This window comes from Toxotes jaculatrix, chromosome 12, assembly GCF_017976425.1.
Source record: "Toxotes jaculatrix isolate fToxJac2 chromosome 12, fToxJac2.pri, whole genome shotgun sequence".
Classification (NCBI taxonomy): Eukaryota; Metazoa; Chordata; class Actinopteri; family Toxotidae; genus Toxotes; species Toxotes jaculatrix.
In genome coordinates this window covers 2,375,285-2,399,026 of record NC_054405.1, presented here as the reverse complement: position 1 = coordinate 2,399,026, position 23,742 = coordinate 2,375,285, and the positions used below count along the sequence as shown (strand labels likewise).

The following is a 23,742-nucleotide window of genomic DNA, read 5'->3' as shown; positions in this document are numbered from 1 at the left end:
ACAACATGTATTTTTTTTTTTTAATTCTTTGATAATCAGGATTTTGTAAACTGTTGTGACCAGGCAAGTGAGGAGCAGCTTGTTAGTTTCAAGAAACAAGCAACACATTTCTGTGGATTTTTTTTTTATTTTGCTGAAATTAGCAACAGCAAAAGCTGCAATGATCACTGTTCTCAACAGTGATATCAGATGGTGGGTATAAGATTTATTATTTTCCAGAAGGTAGTACAAGTTGGTCCCTAACCAGCAGGTCATAATCAAATTGATGTATGGGCTTGGTGACCCAGCATTAAAGCAGATATCACTTTATGTAGCTCCCTTATAAACCAGTTATCATCAAAGTGTGTCTTCCAAAATTTAGCCCAACCAGAGAGAAGCTAATTCCACTCAAATCCAGGAAAATAGAGACGTTTTAATCAAAGTGAAACCCTTGATGCTATGATATTCCTGTTGCTGTATAGTTTTCTGACAGACTAAATAACACAGCAGTTGAAAGAGAACACATGTTGAAAGAGATTTTGTAGTGTGCTGAGTTTGGTCCTAACGCTGCTTGATGACCACCAGGTTCTTCAGCATGTCAAAGGAGTTCCCATCGGGCTCCACCGAGACCACGCCGTGCTCCTTGGTGTGCACTTGGAGGAAGCCGTTGTGGTCCAGGCCGACCACCTCTGCCTCCGGTCCGTCCTCACTCCAGAGATGCACCTGGGTCCCACTGAGGTCAAAGCAGAGGGAGAGTGACAGCTTTAAAGACTACACACCTTCCTCCACAGCATCATTAAACTGGTTAGATAGACCACATTGAAAGTCAGTTTCCCTGTGATCACTGCACTGTATGGACATGGTTTAAAAAGAAGAGATCACAATCATAATTTCATTTGTCATTTCTGTTTTTTTCCCAAATAATTTGCTACATTCTTCTTGGGCTTTGGCTAAAACAAATTTTGTATTAAGCTGTATTAACTGTACAGGATTTGTAATTCCCTAACATTTTGGTGATGTTGACCAGGATCATACTTTTATTTTAGCCAGTACAGGGGTGGGCCGTGGCGCAGCAAGTCGGAGGGTCGCCGGACCAAGCATTTGGTATTGGGAAAGAAAACACTCGGTGCATCCTTAGTGTTGTCAGCTGCACCAAAGCTAATTCCTTGTATGTATGTATGTACTAGCTAAAATCAAATTTCTGATTCTGATTCTAAATGATAAGTAGAACCTGAGTCCAAAGCCCAGGGGGGATGTTTGCAGTGCTCACCTGTGAAGCCATCTCTTATAGTAGGTGGGCAGGACGGCATCCGGGCCTCCTAGCTGGAAGCTGCTGATGAGGGCCTCCAGACAGGTGACAGTGCGAGCGATGAGCTGGGCGCAGCAAAGTGGCTGCAGACTGCAGTTATGTTGCATGTTGTACTGCTGGATCAGGTCATTGATGCATACTGTTGGGTTGCTGTTTGTCACATTGAAGCCACAGCCTGCAGAGCATACAGCACACTGAACGTATTTGTCCTCTTCACTATGACACAAGAAATATGAATAAAGCACTGGTGCGTAATTAAGATGTGACAAGTGATTAAGGTTAAATACGCCTGAATCGAAATTCCAAGACCCTCAGGATCCATGAAATTACATCCAGCTGAATCATAAAATGGAAAGAATAAAAAAGCTGTAAACCTGCCACCAACAGGTCATCATCAAAAACTGTTACTGTGTCTGAGGAGCACTAGTGATGGACTTCACTGTGAAGAAGCTGGTTCCATGACTGGAAGACAGTGCTTCATCTCTTACAGCTTAATGGTGTGATATGAAGTGCAAGGACACTATTAAAAACTAGGAGTAGTGCATGGCGGTGGTATGCCTCCGTGCGGTTGGGTGCCTGTTTGTAGCAGAGGTAGAGGTTATGGGTGTTTTGTAGTGATAGTGGCAATGTTTGGGAAGGTTGGTTTTGGGTGTTCACAAGCAAAACTTACACAGGATCACAGTGGCCTTGACCTTTGACCTCTGACCTCCAATACATATTGACTCCATCTTTGGCAAGCAGTGATAATATGTGCAAAGACCATCCAGACATAAAATGAACATAAAGTCACAGTGACCTTCATCTTTGACCTTTGACCTCTAAAGTCTACTGAGTGCATCCTTGAGTCACAGTCAACATTTGTGCAAAGTTTGAAGACAATCCCTCAAAGGGTTCTTAAGATATCGCACTGCCAAGCAAAATGTAAACATGGTCATAGTGACCTTGACCTTTGACCTCAAACCTTCAAAATCTACTCACTTCATCTTTGACAGTGAACACTTGTGCAAACTTTAAAGAACATCCTTCAAAGTATTCTTCAGATATCACATTTGCCTTCATAAAATTAAATTTACGATCACAGCAATGGTGACCTTTGACCTCTGACCTCAAAATTCTACTCACTAAATCCTTGAGGCACAGTTGACATTTGTGCAAAGCTTGAAAGCCATCCCTCAAACGGTTCTTATGATAGTGCATTGCCATGCAAAACATAAATATAGCCATAGTGACCTTGCTCTTTGACCTTTGACCTCCAAACGCCTTTCAGATCTGCCTTAAGTCACAGTCAACATTTGTTTGACAGAGAGACCTCAAAGTGTGTACATATCACGTGTAGAAGAATCCAGGAAAGATGGATGGACGGACAACCCGAAATCATATCACTATGCTATCGCCGGGGTGGAGGCATAGTGATATGAGGGAAGAAAACATTTCATCCATGCAGGTGGCATGAATGAAACATGAACAGACTTTATTTGTGATCTCCAGAATAGTTTAGGTGGTTGTTAGATGACTGACACATTTTCCTTGGTGGTGCAGTCAATGTAATTATTTACTTGCTTTAGATCAGAGGTGCCCAAACTGTTCCACAAAGGGTCGTGTGTCTTGCAGGTTTGTGTTCCAACCAAGCAGCAGCACACCAGACTTGACTCATTTAATCAACTGATCTCAGTCTTCAGACAGCTGATTGGTCAAACTGTGTGCTCTTGATTGCTTGGAACAAAAACCTGCAGCCAGTTTGGACACCTCTGCTTTAGATCTTTCAGCCCCACCTCATGACGGACCATTGTGCATTGATTCCTTTCACCTTTTCCAAAGGGTCAAGAAGATTTTAGATTTGTAACCCATCAGTGACTATGAGTTGGAAGAGCTTTAACAGGGTTTGAGGAAATTGCCAGCTCTTCCCCAATTTCTGAACAGTTAAAAGAGCCACCATTTTTTTTCCCAGTTTCAAAACCACAGGCAAAGGCCGTAATCGACCTAGAAGTGGTGTGTTATTTCAGTCATATGAAAGAAGAGTTCACATATTTTTTTCACATTTATATTAGTAAAAAAAAGAGAACGTCAATTAAAGCCTCCAGTACCATTAGCTGTCATAAAGGTGAGGTTGTTACCTATAAGCAGATGAAAAGTTGATCCCATTACAGTGGAAGTCACGAGTACTCCCCCGAGCTTCATCAGGTTACTGTAGTAGATGTCATTGGGCCACTTCACTCTCAGGTCAATGTCCTGATAGAAATATGTTAAAACATCTTCATTTGAATATCCAATACACCTTCCTTTAATAAACTTAAACAAACTCAACATGTGTCGGCTGATACCTGGTATCCAGGCAGCGTGCGAACAGCCTCCACCACCGCCAGAGCAGCCAGATGCTGGAGGAAGGGAATCCTCTGTCCGAGCCGGGAGTTCAGCTCAACCCGAACGCTCAGAGTGAACATGGCACAACCCAGAGGGCTGAGCCACATGTTCCCGCCCCGACCTGAAGCCCCAGCAGACACAGGAGACATACAAGGGAATGATAGTTGGTACCTAACACCCACAGTATTCCTCAAACAAATAAGATGAATGAGTATGTGTGAGTGAGCCGGGGCACTGACCTTTTCCTTGGCTTTGTCGAGCAGCTACTGCTATTAAACCCACATCCTCTGGTAGGTGCACAGCCAGCCTGAAGGGAGAGGACATGATAAAACCTAATTCATAGTGCCTTATCAGGACAACTGGTTAAAGTGTTTATTACACCTTTACTTAGTATTGTGAAGTTAGTACTATTACACCTTTAGTTAGTGCTAATTCAAAGAATGTTGGTTTATAGAAATTCAAAATCATGAAAACATGAAATAGAAAAACATGCAGTACAATTAACTGTGAAGCAGTTACAAAGCTGTCCAGCAGGATTTGAACCGATGATCTTGAATGTGATCAGGCTCCTAACCTTTTTGTAACCAGTTCAACCAAAGAGTATGTTATTTTTCTGTTTTTTTGTGTCATAGAAAAAAAGCTTTTTCTGACATTAATGCACGTTATAGTTGAAAGTGCAGTTGTAACGCCACCATCATCCCGCAAAGCCGTAATTATTAACACATTGTGTCAGTTAGCATATTAAAAAAAAAAAAAAAAAAAAGCTGATTGGAGAGCTGGGGGTTGTCACAACCAGAAACCAAAGGAAAAAAAATGTTTGCACATTCTCTCATCTCCAAACGTAATTAAAGCTGATCCACTGACCCAAAGGCAACTTGCCCTCTATTGGCCAGTGAACAAAGACTGTGAGGCTGCCAAAGCAAGCGAGCGGGGGGCTTTCTGCTATTGTGATGCAAAGCTGGTCAGCGACAAATCAGCTTACGAGAAGTCCCAGTGTGAAGGTGCCCCAACTCTGGCTAGATAGAGCTTTGTAACAGACTTCTCTAAGAACTGTTTATCAGAGGGATAGACTGATAGCTTAATCTAGACTCTAAGCACAGGGAAATTCTGATGTGAAATGCTGTTAACTTTATACTTTTTTTTTTTTTAGTCTTTAGCCAAGTTAAGCATGCGTGATTAGTATGATTATGAAAAGCTAACTTACAGGACAGGTTCACAGTTTTAAAAACACTCCAGGGAAAGGGTTATTATGACACTTGCCAATTTATTAGGTATACCTAGATAAAGCTAGAGCATCAGTATCATTAAGCACCTCATTAAGAGAAGACTTGCTTTAGACATTTGAAGGTGTGTGGTCAGTCTAATGACTTATTTTCTATTGTTGTACCAGAACCCTGTCCTGTTACACCAGGCGGTCCTAGTCCAAGCAGTTAGCAAAGCAAGGTCGTTCACCGGTACCTCAGCTGGCTCGCGGTAATGGAGCAGCCCTCTCTTATTGATCAGCGGCAATAGCTCTATTTGGAAATGATCATTTCTGCCAGTTTCCTCGCTAAACGGGATTAGCTCAATTAATCACATTTACAGATTACTCGGTCCCTGCTTATTGATCAGTCCTTTGATGCAGCTTGAATGATCAATGCAAACACGCTTATGCACGGGCAAAATCCTGTTTCAAAAAGCAGCATCGATGGCAAAAATAATCTTTTTAATCTGAGATATTTTAATCTGGGAAATGAGAGAGCTTCTGGTGGGGGAGAATGGTATGGGAAGATAAACGGCTTTCAGAAAAATAATATCGTAACTGACCACATCGAATCCACCCATTTAGATTATGTATATGCCTGAAAAGGTAATGTTATGAAATGTAATGGCAGAATCTGTTTAATCTGTACTGGATTAGTAGCTAAATAAGTTAATAAGTAATGGATTCATGCTTTGGGCAGGTTAGAAGGCTGTTTTAAGGAAAGCAGAGGCCCATTTTCTTTTCTTTTTTTTGGTGGCATTCGACTGCCTTATCGCTGCGTATGTGTCCCGGTGTGTGAGACAGACAGTCCCATTCACGTTGCTTATGATCACTCATCATCCTCCTCCTTTCTTCTCTCACAGATGACTTAGCTGGTGGGCATTTATCCGGCTGACATGCTGTATCTGAGAGAGTGACCCCTGTAGGGTTAGGCGCCCCCCTAAAACAAAGTGTCCTGAGCAGGGATTTAGAGAACCATTCTTTTCCTCTTGGGACGATGTCGCCTCTCTCTTTCTGTCAAATATGCTACTTTGTACGTCTTTGTTCCTGGTCTTGTTGGAATGAGGAGATAACAATGGTGACAGAGTGATCTGAGGAGATGAAATGGATCTCACGAGCGAGAGTAACACCACAGAGGGTCCACATTTTCTGTCTGTGTGGTTTTGGTCAACTTCTTTCTCAAGTAGCGTCCCTTTTTCTTTTACCTACTGCACAGCTACAAACTCCACTATATCTAGAGATGCAATCACAAGATTCAATGAGTCAATTGCCAAATACTTTTTTTTTTTGCAAAATGAACAAAACAATCCCAAGTTTCAGCCTCCCAGATTATTATTTGGTGATTTTTTTTTTTTCATAAACTGAAGATGTTTCCTGTGGTGAAATCTGTTTTTGTCCACCACTCTGTACAAGCACTGGGTTTTTGAAATGAAACAGACGATGGACTGAGTTATTTTCTGTGCAGTGAGGAATTATTAACCATAATTATTTCAGGCCAGGCTCTACAGTATGAGCATTTCACTCATGCCAGAGAAGACTGAAGTGTGCAAATATTTAAAAAATGGTGTGTGTTCACAGCATTTGGTGTGTGTTTAAGTTGTTTTCATGTTTTTTTTTTTTTGTCAAAAATTTTCAAGGTTTAATGAGTATAAATTTAAATTTGCAACTCATTCAGACCAGCTTCATGAGCAATGGCTATGTTATCACTCATTTTAAATGTCAGAATAGTCAATCTCACAGCTACTGTTGTTACCTACTTTTATTTTGCTTTACAATGTGGTGATCACAAAAAAAAAAAAAAAAAAATAAGCCACAAGATCAGCCAAATTGTAAAAGTGCAGGGGACAGGAATATGGGCACGATTCTCAATTTTCATGTGTTTTGAAAACTGCAAGAAGTGACTTCAATGTCACTTCCTGTGTCCACCTTGTGGCAACAGTGACCACCCAAATCAGATGATGTTTGTCACATAAGGCTGACTTCCTGCTGTCAGTAGGTGGCAGTATGACTATGACTCAATATAGACATGTAGCTGTATTCTGGCCTGGTCTCTCATTAAGCACTGGCCACAGCACAAATGAATAAGTTGTTATTTTCTGCATGGAGTTTGTGGCATTAGAGATGACATATCGCAGATTTTGTATTACTTCCTGTGTCCGGTATTTGGTGCTAGAGAACAAGCACCAAACACGCATTATGTAAATGAATATTATATCATATTTACACGTTTAGTCCACAGCAGCAATGGCATCACTGTCAAAATGGTAGCTGAAGACTGCACGGAGGCTGAGGCTGTCCATTTTCTCAGACAGAGCTGATTTGCAACTTTCAATTACACAAATCAAAAATACCACTAAAGTTATTAACTTCACTCTTTCTCCATAATCAAAGTGTTGAACTCCACATGCATTTTTAAGTGATCTCCTTCTACCTTAGGCCTCAAAACTTAGCAATCACCCTTTGCATCTTGGCAATTAACTTGGTGAGTGTTCAGCCTGTAGAAACGTAGCTGCTGGCTTGCTCTAGTTCAAAATTCCATACCAGGTTTTCTTATAGTTGTCTCTTCTCACACTAAATGTAGTCAAGTCTACTGGATTAGTGTTTTTGGATTTGAACAGATTAAACTTGTCACTGGCAGGTTGCTGTAGTCTTGATGAAGCCGCGGTGAAAACCTGGACCCCCGCATGATTTCGCAGGGAAGGGCTCAGGGCTCTGGAGTATAGCATACCTTCCACTGGACATAAAAAAAAAAGTTCATGTCAAACACTGCACCATATGTTCCCCCAGAATAAGAAATGAAGACGTTTAGGCATCTGCTTACAATTTTTTATAATTGCAGGTGGAGCATGCGAGGCCAATTGGGCCAATTTGATTTTTATGGTTGAACCTGTTGCCATGGTTGTGAGGAATTCATTTTCTCTGCACCGAAAAAACCCCACGCATGTCCCGCGGTTTGTATTTTTCACAGGAAACAGGACTCTAATTCCATATCGTCTCAGTTTGGATATTGGATTGCTTGTCCAAACAAACAGAGAACAGCCAACAACTGGAACAGCTTTAAGCAGAAGTGTCCCCCTGTTAAGGTTGTTTTTCTATCCAGATTAGCGAGCGTACGATGGTGTTGCACTGCAGTAGCTGTGAGAGCATACTCTGAAATGTGACTGTTTGCATTTTAAAATATATAGAAAATTAATAAAAACTAAGCCATTTAAGTCGCACTTTCACAATAATGGAAGAAACGGATGGTGTAAAAAATTGGGCGAATGCCAAAAATACTTTTCACATGTGCAAATGGCAAAGGAAAACAGAATTTGTATGACCCCAAGAAGAAGGGAAAATAATCAGAATTACATTTACATCCACTACTGCTTCTAGGAAAATCCTTTGACACAAAAAAAAATAAGGGGGGGGGGTAAAGAATACAAAGGTAAAAGTGAGCCTTTGGGTTTTCACGTCTAAGCCTGAAGCTCTTACAAGAAAAAGAAAAAAAAAAAGTCAAGAAGTAGGAAGTGTTGCTCCAGGCACAGGGATCAAGTTTTAGCAGAGCAGGAAAAGAATCATTACGCTCTCAGGACCAGCTAAGTGGTGTTAGAGAAAACTATGGTCTCTTATCCCAACTTTTTCCACAAATAAACACTTCCACACTGTTATTAACTAAACACTAACAGCTTGTTCCTAACACTCACACTTGTCAGACAATAAAACGAAAATCAGCCCTAAGGAACAATGATGGATCACAGCAGCAGCAGCAGCTGCTGAGAGAATGATGAGAGTTTTTGAGGACATGTTAAATGATCCCCCACACACAGATCCACACAAACAGGTTTCTTTGATTATTATTCTGTTTGCCATACGAGTGTAGGTTGAGCTGATAAATCAATTAGTCACCTGACACATAATGAACTGCCAACTGTTCTGATAGATGATTAATTGTTTAAGTTATTTATACAGCAAAATGCCAAGCGATTCTTTGGTTCTGCTGCTGTTCTCAGTATATATTTGAATTCTGAAATAAATTATTCTAAGACTTTGGACTCTAAGAAATTCTGATGGCCATTTTTCATGTTTTTCTGACAGTTCCAAAAAATATTTGACACATAGATCTATTATGAAAATAAAACACATACTGCGTTAGTCAGGAGCTGAAATTTATAGGACAATAAACAGAGGCTGTACTGAAGCTGCTAAATAAAAAGCACTGAGATTCCAGTTTGGTGTGACCTTGCGAGACCACAATCTCAGGACTGGCATTTTATATTAGCCGCTCCGAGCCAAACAAAGCACTAATACCCGGAGCAAACACGCAGTCTGGCCGGCCATTGACTCAGCATCAAGCCTCTGCACTCCAGTGGGCGAACCTGTATTTTCACCAGCTCCTCGGTTTCAGGCTCTGCTGACCTGCAGGCACTTTGCTTTTAAACAAAATTCCCTCTTTGCTTATTACAACCTGCCTCGGGGGTTTATTATCCTTCAGACATAGGAAAATCCCTGTCATTTCAAGGCACTCTAATTACTGACTCATCTGAAATTCATCATCTGTTTCACTATTTGCTTATTTGATTATCTATATAACCCTATTTTTCAAAACAGCAAAAAAAAAAAAAAAAACCTTTGTAATATTGTAATTCTACTAACTCTGCTCTAATTAAGTATAAATATTTAAACCTTTATAATAGCTATATAGAATATATTTGCTGCTCAGCAGAAAATCTAACTCTGTGGAATGATATACCACATGCCGGAGAGACGTGTGGAGGCATCAGACACTTTAAAACCAATCGACGGGCTTAAAACCTCCGAAACCACAGGCTTTGCACCGTACACATGACCTTGTGTTTAATTTCTTGCTGTCGTGTATGTGGTGCATTGTTGGTTTATTTTTTTTTATAGCTTTCACCTCTGACATTGTGTGTATGTTTTAGAAGAGCTTAACTGTACATTTCACCAAGTCATCGCTGTTATAAATCATCTGCTAAGGAAGGTGTGAAGCACTGCTGGACTCGAACGGGGGTTGATCACCAGGTCACCAGGACACCTGACATTTCAAGCCTGTGGTCCTGTGATCAGGGTTTGTTGGTTGTGTGTGTTTTTATAGAAGAAAATATAGGATTTTATATTTGGAGTCTGTCCAAAAACTGACAAAATGACATTTCATATGTTCAATTGGAATATCATACTAATCTAAGTTTCAGTAATGATGTTTCTGCCAGTAAAAACTACTAACATTACTTGTGGATGACAAAGAAGTTTATAGGCGACTGACATGAATGCCTGCAGGATTATGTTGACAGTGAATCATCTGAACTGCATCTAGATGTGTGTTTATCTTATTACCATATATATTTTTGCTGTTCTTCTCAAGCTAAACCCAGACAGTGAACAGGAAGTGAACCTGATGTCATCGACCCACGAGGGGAACAACCATGTGTTTAGTCCCGTGTTTACCACACCAACCATCATCCATTGTATATACCTTTCACACTCTAACAAACACGCCTCCCAAACTCCATTTTATGTTTTTATCTCTGAACAATGACGACAGCAGCAGCGGAACATCGCAGGATTTTTTGACGATGAATTTTAAAAAGACCCCAGATGTCAGGAAAACAAAGAGCCGCTCACCGTAAACAATCAAATCACTGAACACAGTATGAGCTACACCTGCCTTGGCATAACCATAACAGCATCAGGAGTTTTGAACATGGCAGTGAATTCACTAAAAGACTCTAACAACAATAAATGCAATTAAGACAACATTTTTAGAACTTCCAATATATATATATCAACATGACACAACCTGAGGGACACACACACACACACACACACAGAATAATTCTGATGCTTTGACGAATAAAGCACCTTAGAATTTGAACAGTATGTTGGTGAACATCAGACTGACACCAGCTTCTGCTCTGCAGTGGAGAGCGCAGGAAGCTGCAGAGTGACAGTTAGTGCTGAGTCTACTGTATTTCAGCCTTGCATAAACATGGTCTCATATTTTTTGAATTATTTATTCTTTGATCACTCGAAGTGTTGTCGAGATAACCCATTCATTTGCATTAAGGTCACAGCAACCTTGACCTTTGACCTCTGACTTCCACAGTCTAATCAGTTCACCCTTGAGTCAACACGTGTGCAAAGTTTGACGACCATCCAGACATAAAATGAACATAAAGTCACAGCGAGCTTGATCTTTGACCTTTGACCTCCAAAGTCTACTCAGTGCATCCTTGAGTCACAGTCAACATTTGTGCCAAGTTTGAAGACAATCCCTCAAAGGGTTCTTAAGATATCGCACTGCTAAGCAAAACGTAAACACAGTCATAGTGACCTTGACCTTTGACCTCAAACCTCCAACATCTACTCACTTCACCTCTGAGTGACAGTGAACACCTGTGCAAACTTTAAAGAACCTCCTTCAGAGTGTTCTTCAGATATCACATCAACACTGAACACTGAAGTAAATACAGAACAAAATTACCTCAAAAACAAAGGAAATCTGCCTTTAGGAGTGGACCAGTCAGAGCCCTGACCACAAACCAATGGACAAGAGACGTCAAAAGAGACGTTCAAACCAGACGTCCTAAGAATATGTCTGAGCTGAAGCAGGGAAGCAAGAAAGAATGGTTCAAGATTCTTCCTGAACATTGTGCAGCTACTGGATCAGCTTGTTTGAGGCTATTTGTGCTAAAGGAGTTTCAACCACATATTAACACACACACACACACGCACATCAGCGACAAACCAGGTTTCAGTATCTCGACCAAGGATCTTTGATACAACACATAAGACAAGCTGGGAATTGAACCACCAACATTCTGATTCGTGAATGACCTGCTCTCCCTCCTAAGCCACAGCTTCCCCTGCATGTCCTGAACTGTCCATAAACTTGTGGACAGACCAATGAGACCAATTATAAAACGAAAAGTCAAAGCCCAAGACAGCTCTAAAGTTTTGGTCCCTCGTATGGATCAAACTCCAAACAGTTTTCACAGACTGAGATCTGCACTGAAACACTCAGACACAAAAAAATAAATATTTTACTGCCATATATAAAATCAAAAAATCGTATATATATCAAAATGCAACTTGTTCCCTGTCAGGTCCCACTAGAAGTCCTCTGAAGCTGTTTAAAACTGTCAATTCTAAAAGTTCTGGTTTTCTCCTGAAAATATTCAGGATCATACAGCATAATGAATACATATGCTTAAAGAAATAAAACAGGAATTCCTTAATAATAACATTAATCAAGTCTGCTCCGGGGGGACATCTGGAAACTCAAACATTAGCAGTGAAATCAAACTGCAGCAACAGGTTTGGGGGGTGGGGGGGGGGGTTATACGGCCTACTCATTCACCCTGCTTTAGTTTTTGTATAACCTTAATGACAACACTGTCTGTTCCAATCAGCTCAGTGCTGCTCCACAATCCATTTTTCAAACTTTATGACAGTTTTAATAGCTCCCACCTGCTGCCTGATCGACCCGCTCAACAGCCACTTTTACTCACATGTGTGGACGCAGACAAAGAAGTCTATTAGGTGCAACTTGACTTCGCCGCAGTGAGGTCACTAAGGCATTAAATTAGTTCCAGCCAGTCCCACCCCCACCCCCCCACCCCCCTGCCACCCCAGTGTGCACATACACACACATCAATACGCACAGAAGTGTGTGAAGTGCCAAATGCTGGATTCATTGTATGATTTTTAAACTTTTTTTTTTGTGAGTTTCCTTTCCTTCACATGGCCTGGTTTATGTTATTTATTCATTTATTCAAAAAGCTTTTTCCACACATTGTCAATACAATACCGTGCCTGTGCTGTAAACACTACATTTAATAAATATACTGTATATACGCTGCGTCTGGCCTCTCTTATGAGTTACCCTGGACTGGGTATATAACATCTATCTTTGTCATGTCTCTATCTCTCCGTCTATGAATGAGCATTTCACCAGTGAAATCCCTCAGCCTCCAGACAAACAGATATTTACAGCTACTGTAAAGAAGAGGAGAAGAAACACTACAATATCCATAACGATAGCATTGTTGCTCACCAACACTGTGCATCAAAACCTTACATGCACACGTTCCCGGAATTGAGCTGAATCTCGCCCTCTAGACCACGCTAATTTCCACCAGTCTTTTTTTTTTTTTTTTTTCCCCACAAAATTGTGAAATATGCAAAACCTTCTTATACAATACTCTTATACTCCACTCCTCCTTGGGTGTGAGTCCGATCCGCACAAAACTTTGCACATAGAATCTATGGGCTCTCAAGATCAAAAGTTATCACATGAATTATATTTTTTCAAAATACGCGATTATTAAAAATTGGCATTAACTTTTGAACACATTGAGATTTCAACCTGAAATCTGAGACACACACAAAGCTTAGGTATAAAAGCACATTATGCTTTTATACAGTTATTTTTACTGAGACTACTGTACAGCAGAAAAGAGGAAAGATGCCGCAGGAGTGGCCTTTGACCCGACTGAGGCAGAAGGAGGGTGAATCTCCTCTGCTTACCCAGCCACTGAGGGTCATGCTAACAAGGCCTAAAGGGTAGTGAAAGGCATGGTGTAAGGCTACAGCTGGTTAGCATGTGTTCACGCTTGTTTTTTGGCCACAAAGCCACTACTTTTTCTATGACAAAACCCTGCTGCCAGCCTCTGTATGCATTTCAAACATTGAACTGATGCAGAGGAACGTGTGTTACCCTTCGAACAGGTCCATGGTAGATGTGACGATGTCAGCGTACAGCACGGTATGCCCCAGTAGGCTGGTCTTCAGGTTCTTGCTGTAGGTCTCCATACTGAACTGTGCACAGCTCTGGGACTCTGGAGAGTCGGTGACCAGGGCCAGACAGCCATCAGGCAGTGAAGAGCCGTTCTGGAGCTCAGAACAGGACACCATCTTCAGGGAGAGCTTGGACAACGTGAGGAGGCCATTTGGATCTGCTCGTGTCTCCAGCCACTTCAGGAAGCTCGTCTTGGCCTTCTGTGTGGAAGACAGAAGCACAGAAGGACAATAATAGAATCATTTATGCCTTTTATATGAATTATAACAAATGTCTAATGTGTTATTGAATTAGATACACTGACTGTTTCAATTCAAGTACTTTTGAATTACAACATATACATAGAACAAGTCATTTATTATGAAGGCTTCGACTTGGCCTCCAAATTGCCCAGATCTCAATCCAATCGAGAATCCGTGGGATGTGCTGGACAAACAAGTCCGATCCACGGAGGCCCCACCTCGCAACTTACAGGACCTGCTGCTAACATCTTGGTGCCAGATACCACAGCACACCTTCAGGGGTGTAGTGGAGTCCACACCTCGACAGGTCAGGGCTGTTTCGGCAGCAAAAGGGGGACCAACACAATACGAGGCAGGTGGTCATAATGTTATGCCTGATCTTCAGGTGAGTGAAACACCAAAAGACAACAAAGTCTCTGAACCTCTCTGATTCCTGTTTCAGTTACATACTCACAAATAACCAAACGTCCTGCAGTCAGTCAAGGACATGACACAGAAAAGTCTGGTCTGTCACACAGACCGATGATCAAAAGCACACCTCCAAATCCACCATGAACTACTTGAAGAAATGCAAGCTTTTCAAATGGCTTAAACATGCTGTGTGTGCAGGGCAAATGATCTCAGAATGCGATGTGAGTGAGGAAGAGTGAGTGGAACCTTCTATATTGACAACAGAAAGACTCACAGCTGCTGCAGAAACAAACTATGCAAACTATGATACAGTATCTGCCAAAGGGGCCATTAGTAAGTGCTGACTTAGCAGGGTGCCCAAAGTTTAGCACATGGCACAATTACTGTGTCTTCCTTTTATTTTTTAAGTTCATGCAATAATAAGTAAACATGCATTAATTTTTTAATGCTTAACATAAGTGTTTACTTCTTTTCATTCCAAAAGTCAGCAAAATATGTAATTTGTCCAAGTGTGCCCAGATTTTAATATTTGTATTTCATACCTGTAGATAGTGCCTGTAGTAAGAATGACTATCATTCACACAGATATAGCACAATTACTAATTCTGCACCTGCACCCCCCCCAAAAAAACCCCAACATATGACCTGGCACACTGTGCACCGTGCGCAATGATTGTAATGATCAGCAATTCATGTTTGTCAAAGAGGACTGTACACTGCATAACAAATGTTATGCTGCATTTGAAGTTGGTGTTCAAATGCAGAATACTCCTCTGTAGCTGTTTCACCTGTTTGTTATGGATGTGGATGTAACATATATAACTGAAACATTTTTAATGTGGATTTTTTTTTAACCCACACATACTCAGTTTATAACTATACTATAGATCAGTCAAAATATATAAGTCAAAAGCAGCAAAACCTCGTGTTATTTTTGCATGAAGAGCAACTTAAAATAAAAATCAAATTGTGCTTGATTTATTTTCTGTTCAATGAGGTGATCCGCTAATTGAGTTGTTGTTTCAGAGACACATACACCACATCAAAAAACTTCAAATATATTGACTCTTGAGTCCTGGTTAGAATGTTACTTATATTTGGCACACAAATGAGAAGGAATATGGAAAATCTGTACTTACTCAGGATCAGAGCTTCAAACTAACTGAGAGCGTGAAGCAAATAGCTGAAAACAAGTACTGATAGAAACTTCCACCCTCATCCTTAACATGGTCCACTCAAGACCAAAACATCTCTACCACTTTAGGACCACATAAAAGCTAGTGGAAACCGAGGCAAGCATCGTACACTAGGATTAGAGAAGCCATTCTGCAGACATGTTGAGGGACATAGCTGTTAGCCTACACACACACACACACACACAATCTGGAAACAATTCTGAAGGCCCCCCCCCACCCCCACCCCCATTCCATTAGTCTGCTGTTTGGTATAAAGTGGCTGGGGCAGCAGGGTCAAAGGTCACACAGTAATCCAAATATACAGCAAAGAGAAGACAATAACAACTGCAACACTACTGTTGCTACAACTAATATTCATTTGCTATTATGTTTGTTATGGGAGGCCCAGGCAGCTCTGTGGTCAAACAGACACCCATTTCACTGGCACCAGTGGAAGGGTCAGATTTGGAAATGTTGACCAGTGTGGCTTTGAGGAATGACTCCTGCTTGTCAGCAACTTGGAGCTTCGACTCCATCTAGTGGTTGCTCTTGAGTACATACATGACTGAAACGCACTGTTAATCCACCATTTATGATAATCTCCTTCCATTTTACATAAATGTGAACTTTACATACTGTGAATTTCAATTGGGGATGAAAAAAAGTATCTATCTATGACAGTGCAAAAGTAATGATGCTATTGTTGTCTTTTTTAAATAGTCATACAAATATTTTAAGGAAGAATTGTCGGTAAAATAAGAGCAGCTATGATCAAATGAATGATATTCTTATTTTACAGACAATTCCTTCAGTAATACTGCTTACATGGAGCCTAATATTCTGATTATAAATGGTTTAAAAGCCCAAACAGAATAAAAATGCTCCATATTTTATATAAGCAACTCAATCAGAATAACCAGGTCCAAACCATTGTGGTTACAGAAGGGTAGTTTACACCTCTTCATAAGCTGATCAAAAGAAATACTACACCATGTAAACAACTTCACCTGATTATTTTCTGGCTGCGCGCTTTCTGCACCGTCCACCTTCTTCGTGTGAACACATGGGGACGTTGAGACAAATGCCTGGCGTATTCGTCACCTATGCACATGTGACACAGCTGTTCCAATGAATGCGTTGGCACATGTAAATCCCAGACTGTATTATTATCACATCCCATGTAAACAGCTGACCTGAAATCTTCAATCAGAAGGAAAAGGTTTGGACATGTAAAGTATAATTCAGAGGTGTCTAACATCATCTGCAGCTTCCAAATGGCCATGAAAGTGAATCAATAGCTCTATAAGACAGTTTCAACACAAACTGCATGCACATTTGCGAAGGTATTACTCTGGGTTAAGTTTTAGCTAGGCGTACCTAACTTCCTACTGAGTGTATATTACACTCACACGCTTCAAATGACTTTTTTTTTTCCCTAGTCATTCCAAAAGTTTTCTTTGAGCTTTTTAATTAGTCTGCTGTCAGTGGAAAACTCTGAAGTTCACGATATCGTGAACTTCAAAGTTTTCCAAAAAAAATCAAACCACGGTGGTACCCCAAAACAACAAGGAGCACTCAGCGCAGTCCCGTCTCTGTGATGGCTGATCAAAGACCGATCTACAGCCCTCACATTCGTATTGGCCTTTGGCTCACAGGCTCTGCTGTAAGCTCGCTGCTCTTATATGCTCATATATTTGCATACATTTCGGGCGCCAAATTGCTTCCACATGTGTAGAATGCAGAATATCTGTGCTGTTGGTTACCAAATAACTTCAATAAAAAAAAAAACAATCTGGTGCTGACTGCGTCTGCCTTTGTGTGGGTGAGTGAATGGGATGAATAAGCAAGTAGATGAACAGTCAGATGATGGATGATGATGGAGAAATGTCTTGTTCTCAGAGGGGGGGAAAAATGTAAAGATAACAATATAAGTTTGAAATTCATTCTCAGATCTTAGTATATTTTAACATTATTCCAATACTTTGTTTAATCCATCAGCCATGTCTTATCCAGGCTTTCCTATTTATGTCTGTGTGCTTGATGTTGCAGGGAATAATGGGTCGAGCGATGTGGAAAAACTCCACTGGTTTGGACTGGATGTTGATGAAAAGGTTACTAAATAAATCCAGCAGTGTCACAGGAAACACGTCGACTACATGACTGATGCCAGGACCATCAAAACCGTGACTTACTGTAACGTCTGTGACCTTTCCTTCATTCTAGGCCTGACAAAGTACTGAGAGAGAGAGCGCTGTGGCTCTTACCAGAGAGGTGGCGAGCAGGTGGACTGGGCTTGAGGCTGGAGTATGGCTTTGTTCGCAGCTAAGGCCCAGAGAGACAAGGATCTCTGTCAAGACTTCATAACGCAGTGCGTTGTTGACCTTCAGTTCATCAAAACCTTCTGACGTCAAAGTCTCAGGTGCAGTTTCCAGGTGGACCTGCAGAAAGGGAACATGTATACATTGATACATTTTCTAATCTAACACGTAAAATTTATTTGATTTATCAGACTATCTGGGAATGACTGAAGTTATAATGATTTGATCACTGTCTGTGCGGCTTCATTGAGCAGCTCCGAGTAAAAAACCAAACCTCAGAGGGTTCAACTTTCATACCAGCCAGAGTAACACTATTAAACAGTAACCAAACAAATACAACTTTGTGGGATAAATTGGATGAAGGCACAGATGTGACCTAGTCTCTCCCAAATGTGATATTATTTATCAAACCGCTGCACCTGGCTGGAGTCGCTGCTGTGTTAGTGTTGGCAGGGTATGCCTCTCTCCACATCTGTATCTAAGGGAGGATCATGCAAATTATTATTATGCATTAATTATGCATTAGAAGCTGTGACCCTCCAACCAGGAGCGGCTCCAGCAGTTTCCAGATAATGCAAAGATACAGCTAAGATACTGTGCAAAACGCTTGCGTGTTCTTGCACTTTCATCTTAGCTCAAGAGGACCTGAGCTCGAGAAACGTGAAAATGTGTGTGTTAGTAAAAGCGCTATAGTGTGTGTGTGTGTGTGTGTGTGTGTGTGTGCACGGATGAATGTGTGTGCTTTGATTAGACTAGAAAATAGTGAAAAAAAAAAAAAACGCTGAAAAATAATTGTGATAGGTTTTCCAAAAATTGACGCCTTCTACTTTAGGCCACAAAGTTGTCAATAACCCTTTAAAAGACAATAATATTTGATGAATACTCCAGAACAATGAAGTGTTGAAAATAGCATGATTATACTGTTGAATTTATTAAAGCGGTAGAAACTGGCTCCCAGCTTAACTGGCATGCAGATCAGATTTGCCAAGTCTGAAAAGTCTGTTGAAAACATAGTTTCCCAATCTCTACCACATCAGACCTAGTACAGGATTGAATTAGATTCTACAGGTGTACCTAATAAAGTGGAGATTGACTGGTATGAGTATGAGACATTTTTGAATTCTGAAACATTTGTAAACTACTACAATCATCACTTTAATGTCATATGTCTTTACCTGACAGAGGACAGCTTCCCCGCTATCCCCTCCGTGGGTTACCCTGACGATAACCATATCCCTTTGGTGAGGGACGTCCCCTTTCAGCTCCCCCCAGAGCTCCACTTCCCCTCCTCCTTGAATATCCCTGATATAGACCTTCCCACTCGCCAACACACTCAGCTCCAGCTCTGTGCTGTCTTCCTTAGTGAAGCTCATCCTGCTGACCTGCCTTCTTCGCCTCTCCCTGACTTCCAGACAGAGGCCTGCAGGGCACAGGGAGGAGGAAAGCCCCAGGACCCTGCCACCTTGGCTCAGGTAGGTGAGAAAGCGGGTCTGAAGCTGGGGGGTCAAGGTTTCCTCCTCTGCCAGTACCAGGAGCCTGGTGTTGTCCAGCCATGGATCGCTCAGAGCCTGCTGTGGTTGGAGGGGGTATATAATGTTGTCTTCCATGTTTATACACTCTGATAAAAGCTGACGAACCGCTTTAAAACGCTCCTGGCAACCATCCGTGTACACCAGAATGTTCGGTGGTTTGCTATTACAGTTAAACCCAGCACCAGAAAAACCTTCAGAGTCATGCTGGAGCTCATTCAGAGTCTCAGCCCCACTATCCAGCTCTGCCAAGCTATCATCAGGAAGGTCTGGAATGTTCTCAACTGAGGCATATTTGACAGAGAGGATGGTGCTGTTCTCCATCTCCAAACATTCATGGCAGCTGGACAGATGGAGGTGGTGTCCATGGCCCTCCATGTGGTGATGATTCCCCAGGGAACGGTCTTCCGAGTCACCGGCAGGTCCCAGATCCTGCGTGCTGTGGAGCGGCTCAGACCCTCGTCGTTCCTCAAACCTCCTCTTTGCCTCCGGGGTGAGGAGGAGGCTGCCTTTACGCCACTTCGAGTGCTGGTGGTCGGCTAACAGGTTACGAGGTAAAGGCTCAGTGACACCCTCTTCAGTCTGGGGGCAGCAGAGCCATAGAGGGGTTGCAGTCTTTGGGTTCTGTGGACAATGCTTCTCCAACAGCTCACTGAGAGTGGATTCTTGGAGGACAATGGCTATAGGAATGTCACAAATAAAAAATTGTCAGTGAAATCTCACATGTAACAAGTAAATCTGTTAACAAGGCCTTGCTGAAAATTCCATTAACAAAATCTCTGCTGGGCACAATGACCTAATTAAGTCTAAGCAAGTCCCACGATGGTCAGTCAGGAGTCCTCTGTTTCTATTTGACATGGAATGACCCAAATTAACACATAAGTAAGGTGTCCTGAGGTCATGTTAAGAAAGAATATAAAAAGGGCAAATACGAAATGTAATTGAAGGCAACATACGGACTATCTTTGAAGGCATAAGTCCATTGTCGAGGTGAAGGCGATCTTCAATAAAAGCAACTCCCAGCCGACTGAAGTTATCCACAGTGGCCTGAGCCACCGCCCTGAATGGCTGGCCAGGGCTACAGGCCAGAGGAAGACAGTAGTCAGACCACTTCAGCACCTGCACACAACATACCACTGGTTAAAAGACATTCTGTACCAATCCACGGCACAGTAAAAAGTATAGAGTTCATTATGCCCTGTCTACTGGAGTGAGCTGTACAGAGCGACCAAGTAGTTACATGGTAGAGAAAAAAATAGTGCTATAAAAAAGCAGTCCCATTTTTTTCATATCCATATAATGATATAATAAGAATTTGTATTGTACTATATTATATCGTCAAGAAATGGGGTTTAAATTTAACTGACTCTGGTGAAAAAAATGCCAACTTCAAATGTGAAATTGTATCAAAGGGCAGTGCAACATTTTCCAAGGATTATTACATTTAAAGTAGCTACAATTCATGTGTAAAATATATTTCCAGTTCTTTTCAAGCTCCCTTTTTTTATCCTCTGAGTTTCCAAACCACAGCCCACAGCTTTACATTTTTCCAGCTGTGCGTACCTCTTTCTGGGCCTGTATTTATTAAGCATTTCGTAAAGGATTTAAACCACTCCTGCCTCAGGCTACATATTTTTTTTTTTTACAGCTTGTAATACTGCCACATCTTGCCAGTACTGTGCAGTTTTGGATAACACCTACCACTTGTCTTGTATCGGTTGCCAAAGTTTTAAAGGCATGGTTAAATACACCCTTAAATGCACCCTCACAAGTTTTCATTCACGCTAACTGGAACCAAATTAGAGTAACCTGTACTGACAGTGACACCAAACAAATACTCTGTGTGCTATAATAAAAATATAATTGCCCCCTCTGAACATGTTCTTCACAAAAAAAAAAAAAAAATCTATAGCGCCACAATGTGGTCAGTAAAAAGCACTTGGCTCATGAATTGTGAGGGGCAAACCATTCTCAGTACAAGCATTCACACTGGGTCAGTATGTGCTCAACCTTCTGTTAATGAATGAATGCATCATGCAATTGTAACATGCGTGGCATGTTTGTATGTAAAAATCCAAAAGTTCCATCATCCATCCAACAGTACAAATAAAAATTAAATGACCAGTTTTTAAAAATGCATAGATATGCATGCCTATACATCAATAAACAAGCCATAGATTGGTGAGATTAGTGAACAATGAAGTTGTGTGTTTGGGAAATCAGGACAAAAAACGTCTGCTAAAAGACAATTTTGCTAAATTGGAACGACAGTTGTGACAATGTTTCTTGTTAAGCAACGTGTGGTGCCTACTTTCTTATTCGATGTGTGACGAGAATGGTAGCCCACTCTGTGTCCTGTGGCTTCTATGATGAATGAAATAGTCTCTATGTGTGGACCACAAACCAGAGAGGACCCCAACAGCACAGTCCATTTGCTGAGGTCATCAAATGCCTGGGGACAGTACAGACAACACAGAAAAGCATAACTCAAAAGTCTACAAGCACTCTGCAAAGACTCACTGATTAATAGTTAGTGACAGAAACAAGACAACAAGAACAAATCATGCGAAACCTGTGGAGAAGTAAGAAGAGGAGGGAAAGGTCCTGAGAAGCCTGAGAGTGTGAGAGTAGAAGATCAGGACTCCATTAAGACCTTTCACCTGGACCTTAAAAAAAAAAGTTATGTCACACTACTGAAGGTCCTCTTCGTTGAAGTATCAAAAAGTCAAAAGCGTCTTGCTTTCTGGGTGAATATGCTTCAGTGACACAGAGAGCTTGCTCCAATCCCTGGCTATACCAGGGATAGGACGTGAGGCATGTGGGCCACAGTTTGTTCACGGACTTCAGCGAAGTCAACATCCGAACAAGTCCTTCAGACCAGGAAGAAAAAAAACGCTGGAGATCCGAAAGTGCATGACCTCTGAGCAATCAGGTGTGTTATCATACATTCTTGCACAAATATTGCCTTCTCTTTAAGCACAGCACTGCAATATACATGGAATATCAGTTACATAATGCTGGTAGACGTCCTGTGTAATCTATTAAAACTCGACTTTTGTTCTCCTTCATTTCTGTCCACGGTCTCTCTTTCCCCTCCATCTATCCACTGGATACAATGTGGACTTGAAGACGGTTTTGCCCAAGGACTTCCATGCCCTCTATGATGAACATGACCATGAGCGATGCTCATCACCAGCTGGAATCATGCACAGGTGCTAACACACACACACACACACACACACACACACACACACAAATGTAAATAGGCCATGCTGGTTCCAGTTTTGTTTGTGGTTACGGTTAAAGTTTTGTTTCTTATTATAACGAGTGTAATTGTATTTTAACATGAAATTGTCTTACTGATTTTAAATTATACTTTTAATTGTTCCAAGCATTAACTCAACTACTGTTATTAAATAGCATAATCAATTATATCTCACAAAAAAGCCTGACTGATTCTATTTACTGACTGTTCATAATTATAAGGATGTTAAAGGTATTTTGTAATTTCATACTGTATTTCTATTTACATGAATATAAGCCGGTATTGAGTATTGATTAAACCTAATTTAAATTACTTCGACATCATCTGCTAACATTATTATTATTAATGTGAAGATAGGCTTTTATTAAATTATTAACATGATTTCTACAACATGCATTATTAAACAGTTTGGATCAGGGCTTGTAATTAAGTCAGGTGCTATGTGTCAACATGTAGGGTAGTGCTGTCATTGTTAGTTTACCAGATGAGTGGGACATTAACAGGAGACCCAACATTTTGACAGCCCCGGCTTTGGAGACATAAGACACTGAGACATGTAAACAAAGCTGTGATAGGCCTAGATAGGAGCCAGTTACCAGACTTTATCTATGTGATGCCGTGCCCTTTAAAGAGGTGTCCAACCTGAGGCTCCGTGACATAGACGGCCTTGTCTCCCAGCTGGAGGAAGACGATGTCATCGGGTGGTACCGAGCTGGGACACCGAGGCGCTGCAGTGTGGAGCCCGGCTGGCGGCGGTGTGGTGGCTGACTCTGAGGCCGAGCAGACACCGAAGCTGAAACCGAAGCTTCTGCTGTTCAGTCTGGACAGAGTGTTGCGGATCAGGACCGAGTAGCACTTGTGAAAGCGCACCCACATGTAGACGTAGCACAGCGTTATTAACATCTTAACCGGCATTCGAGAAAGAGGCCATCGTGGCTGTGCTTCTTGCCGTGTTAAAGTTGGTCAGTTCGCCGCAGCGGACAACACAAACACTGCGGTCGAACTCAGCTGGCAAAGCTAACTGCAACGGTTTTCCCGTCCTTCTTTTTAATGGCGGGTAGTAACAAACGTTAAAGAGCATTACCGCCACCTATGTCGGGGTGGTGTTGTGGG

General features: G+C 41.4%; 1 protein-coding gene across 1 annotated transcript; it reads right to left on the bottom strand.

Annotated features, from left to right (window-relative positions):
• Positions 1–94: 94 nt before the first annotated feature.
• Positions 95–23,742, bottom strand: hlcs (holocarboxylase synthetase (biotin-(proprionyl-CoA-carboxylase (ATP-hydrolysing)) ligase)). The gene is made up of 11 exons (XM_041052169.1): positions 23,272–23,742; positions 21,676–21,816; positions 20,321–20,483; positions 19,011–20,044; positions 17,782–17,955; positions 13,609–13,889; positions 3,889–3,956; positions 3,610–3,770; positions 3,403–3,517; positions 1,250–1,463; positions 95–712 (listed from the first exon to the last, which is right to left on the bottom strand). The coding sequence occupies exons 1-11, from the start codon at positions 23,542–23,544 to the stop codon at positions 541–543; spliced, it is 2,796 nt and encodes a 931-aa protein (XP_040908103.1). The 5' UTR covers positions 23,545–23,742; the 3' UTR covers positions 95–540.

Excerpts from the sequence above, each read along its gene's own strand:
- hlcs (XM_041052169.1), bottom strand. The coding sequence starts at position 23,544 with ATGCCGGTTAAGATGTTAATAACGCTGTGCTACGTCTACATGTGGGTG. Across the intron at positions 17,956-19,010 it reads GGGAAGCTGTCCTCTGTCAG|GTCCACCTGGAAACTGCACC; the intron begins GTAAAGACATAT and ends CCCTTTCTGCAG. Across the intron at positions 13,890-17,781 it reads ACCTGCTCGCCACCTCTCTG|AAGGCCAAGACGAGCTTCCT; the intron begins GTAAGAGCCACA and ends TCTTCCACACAG.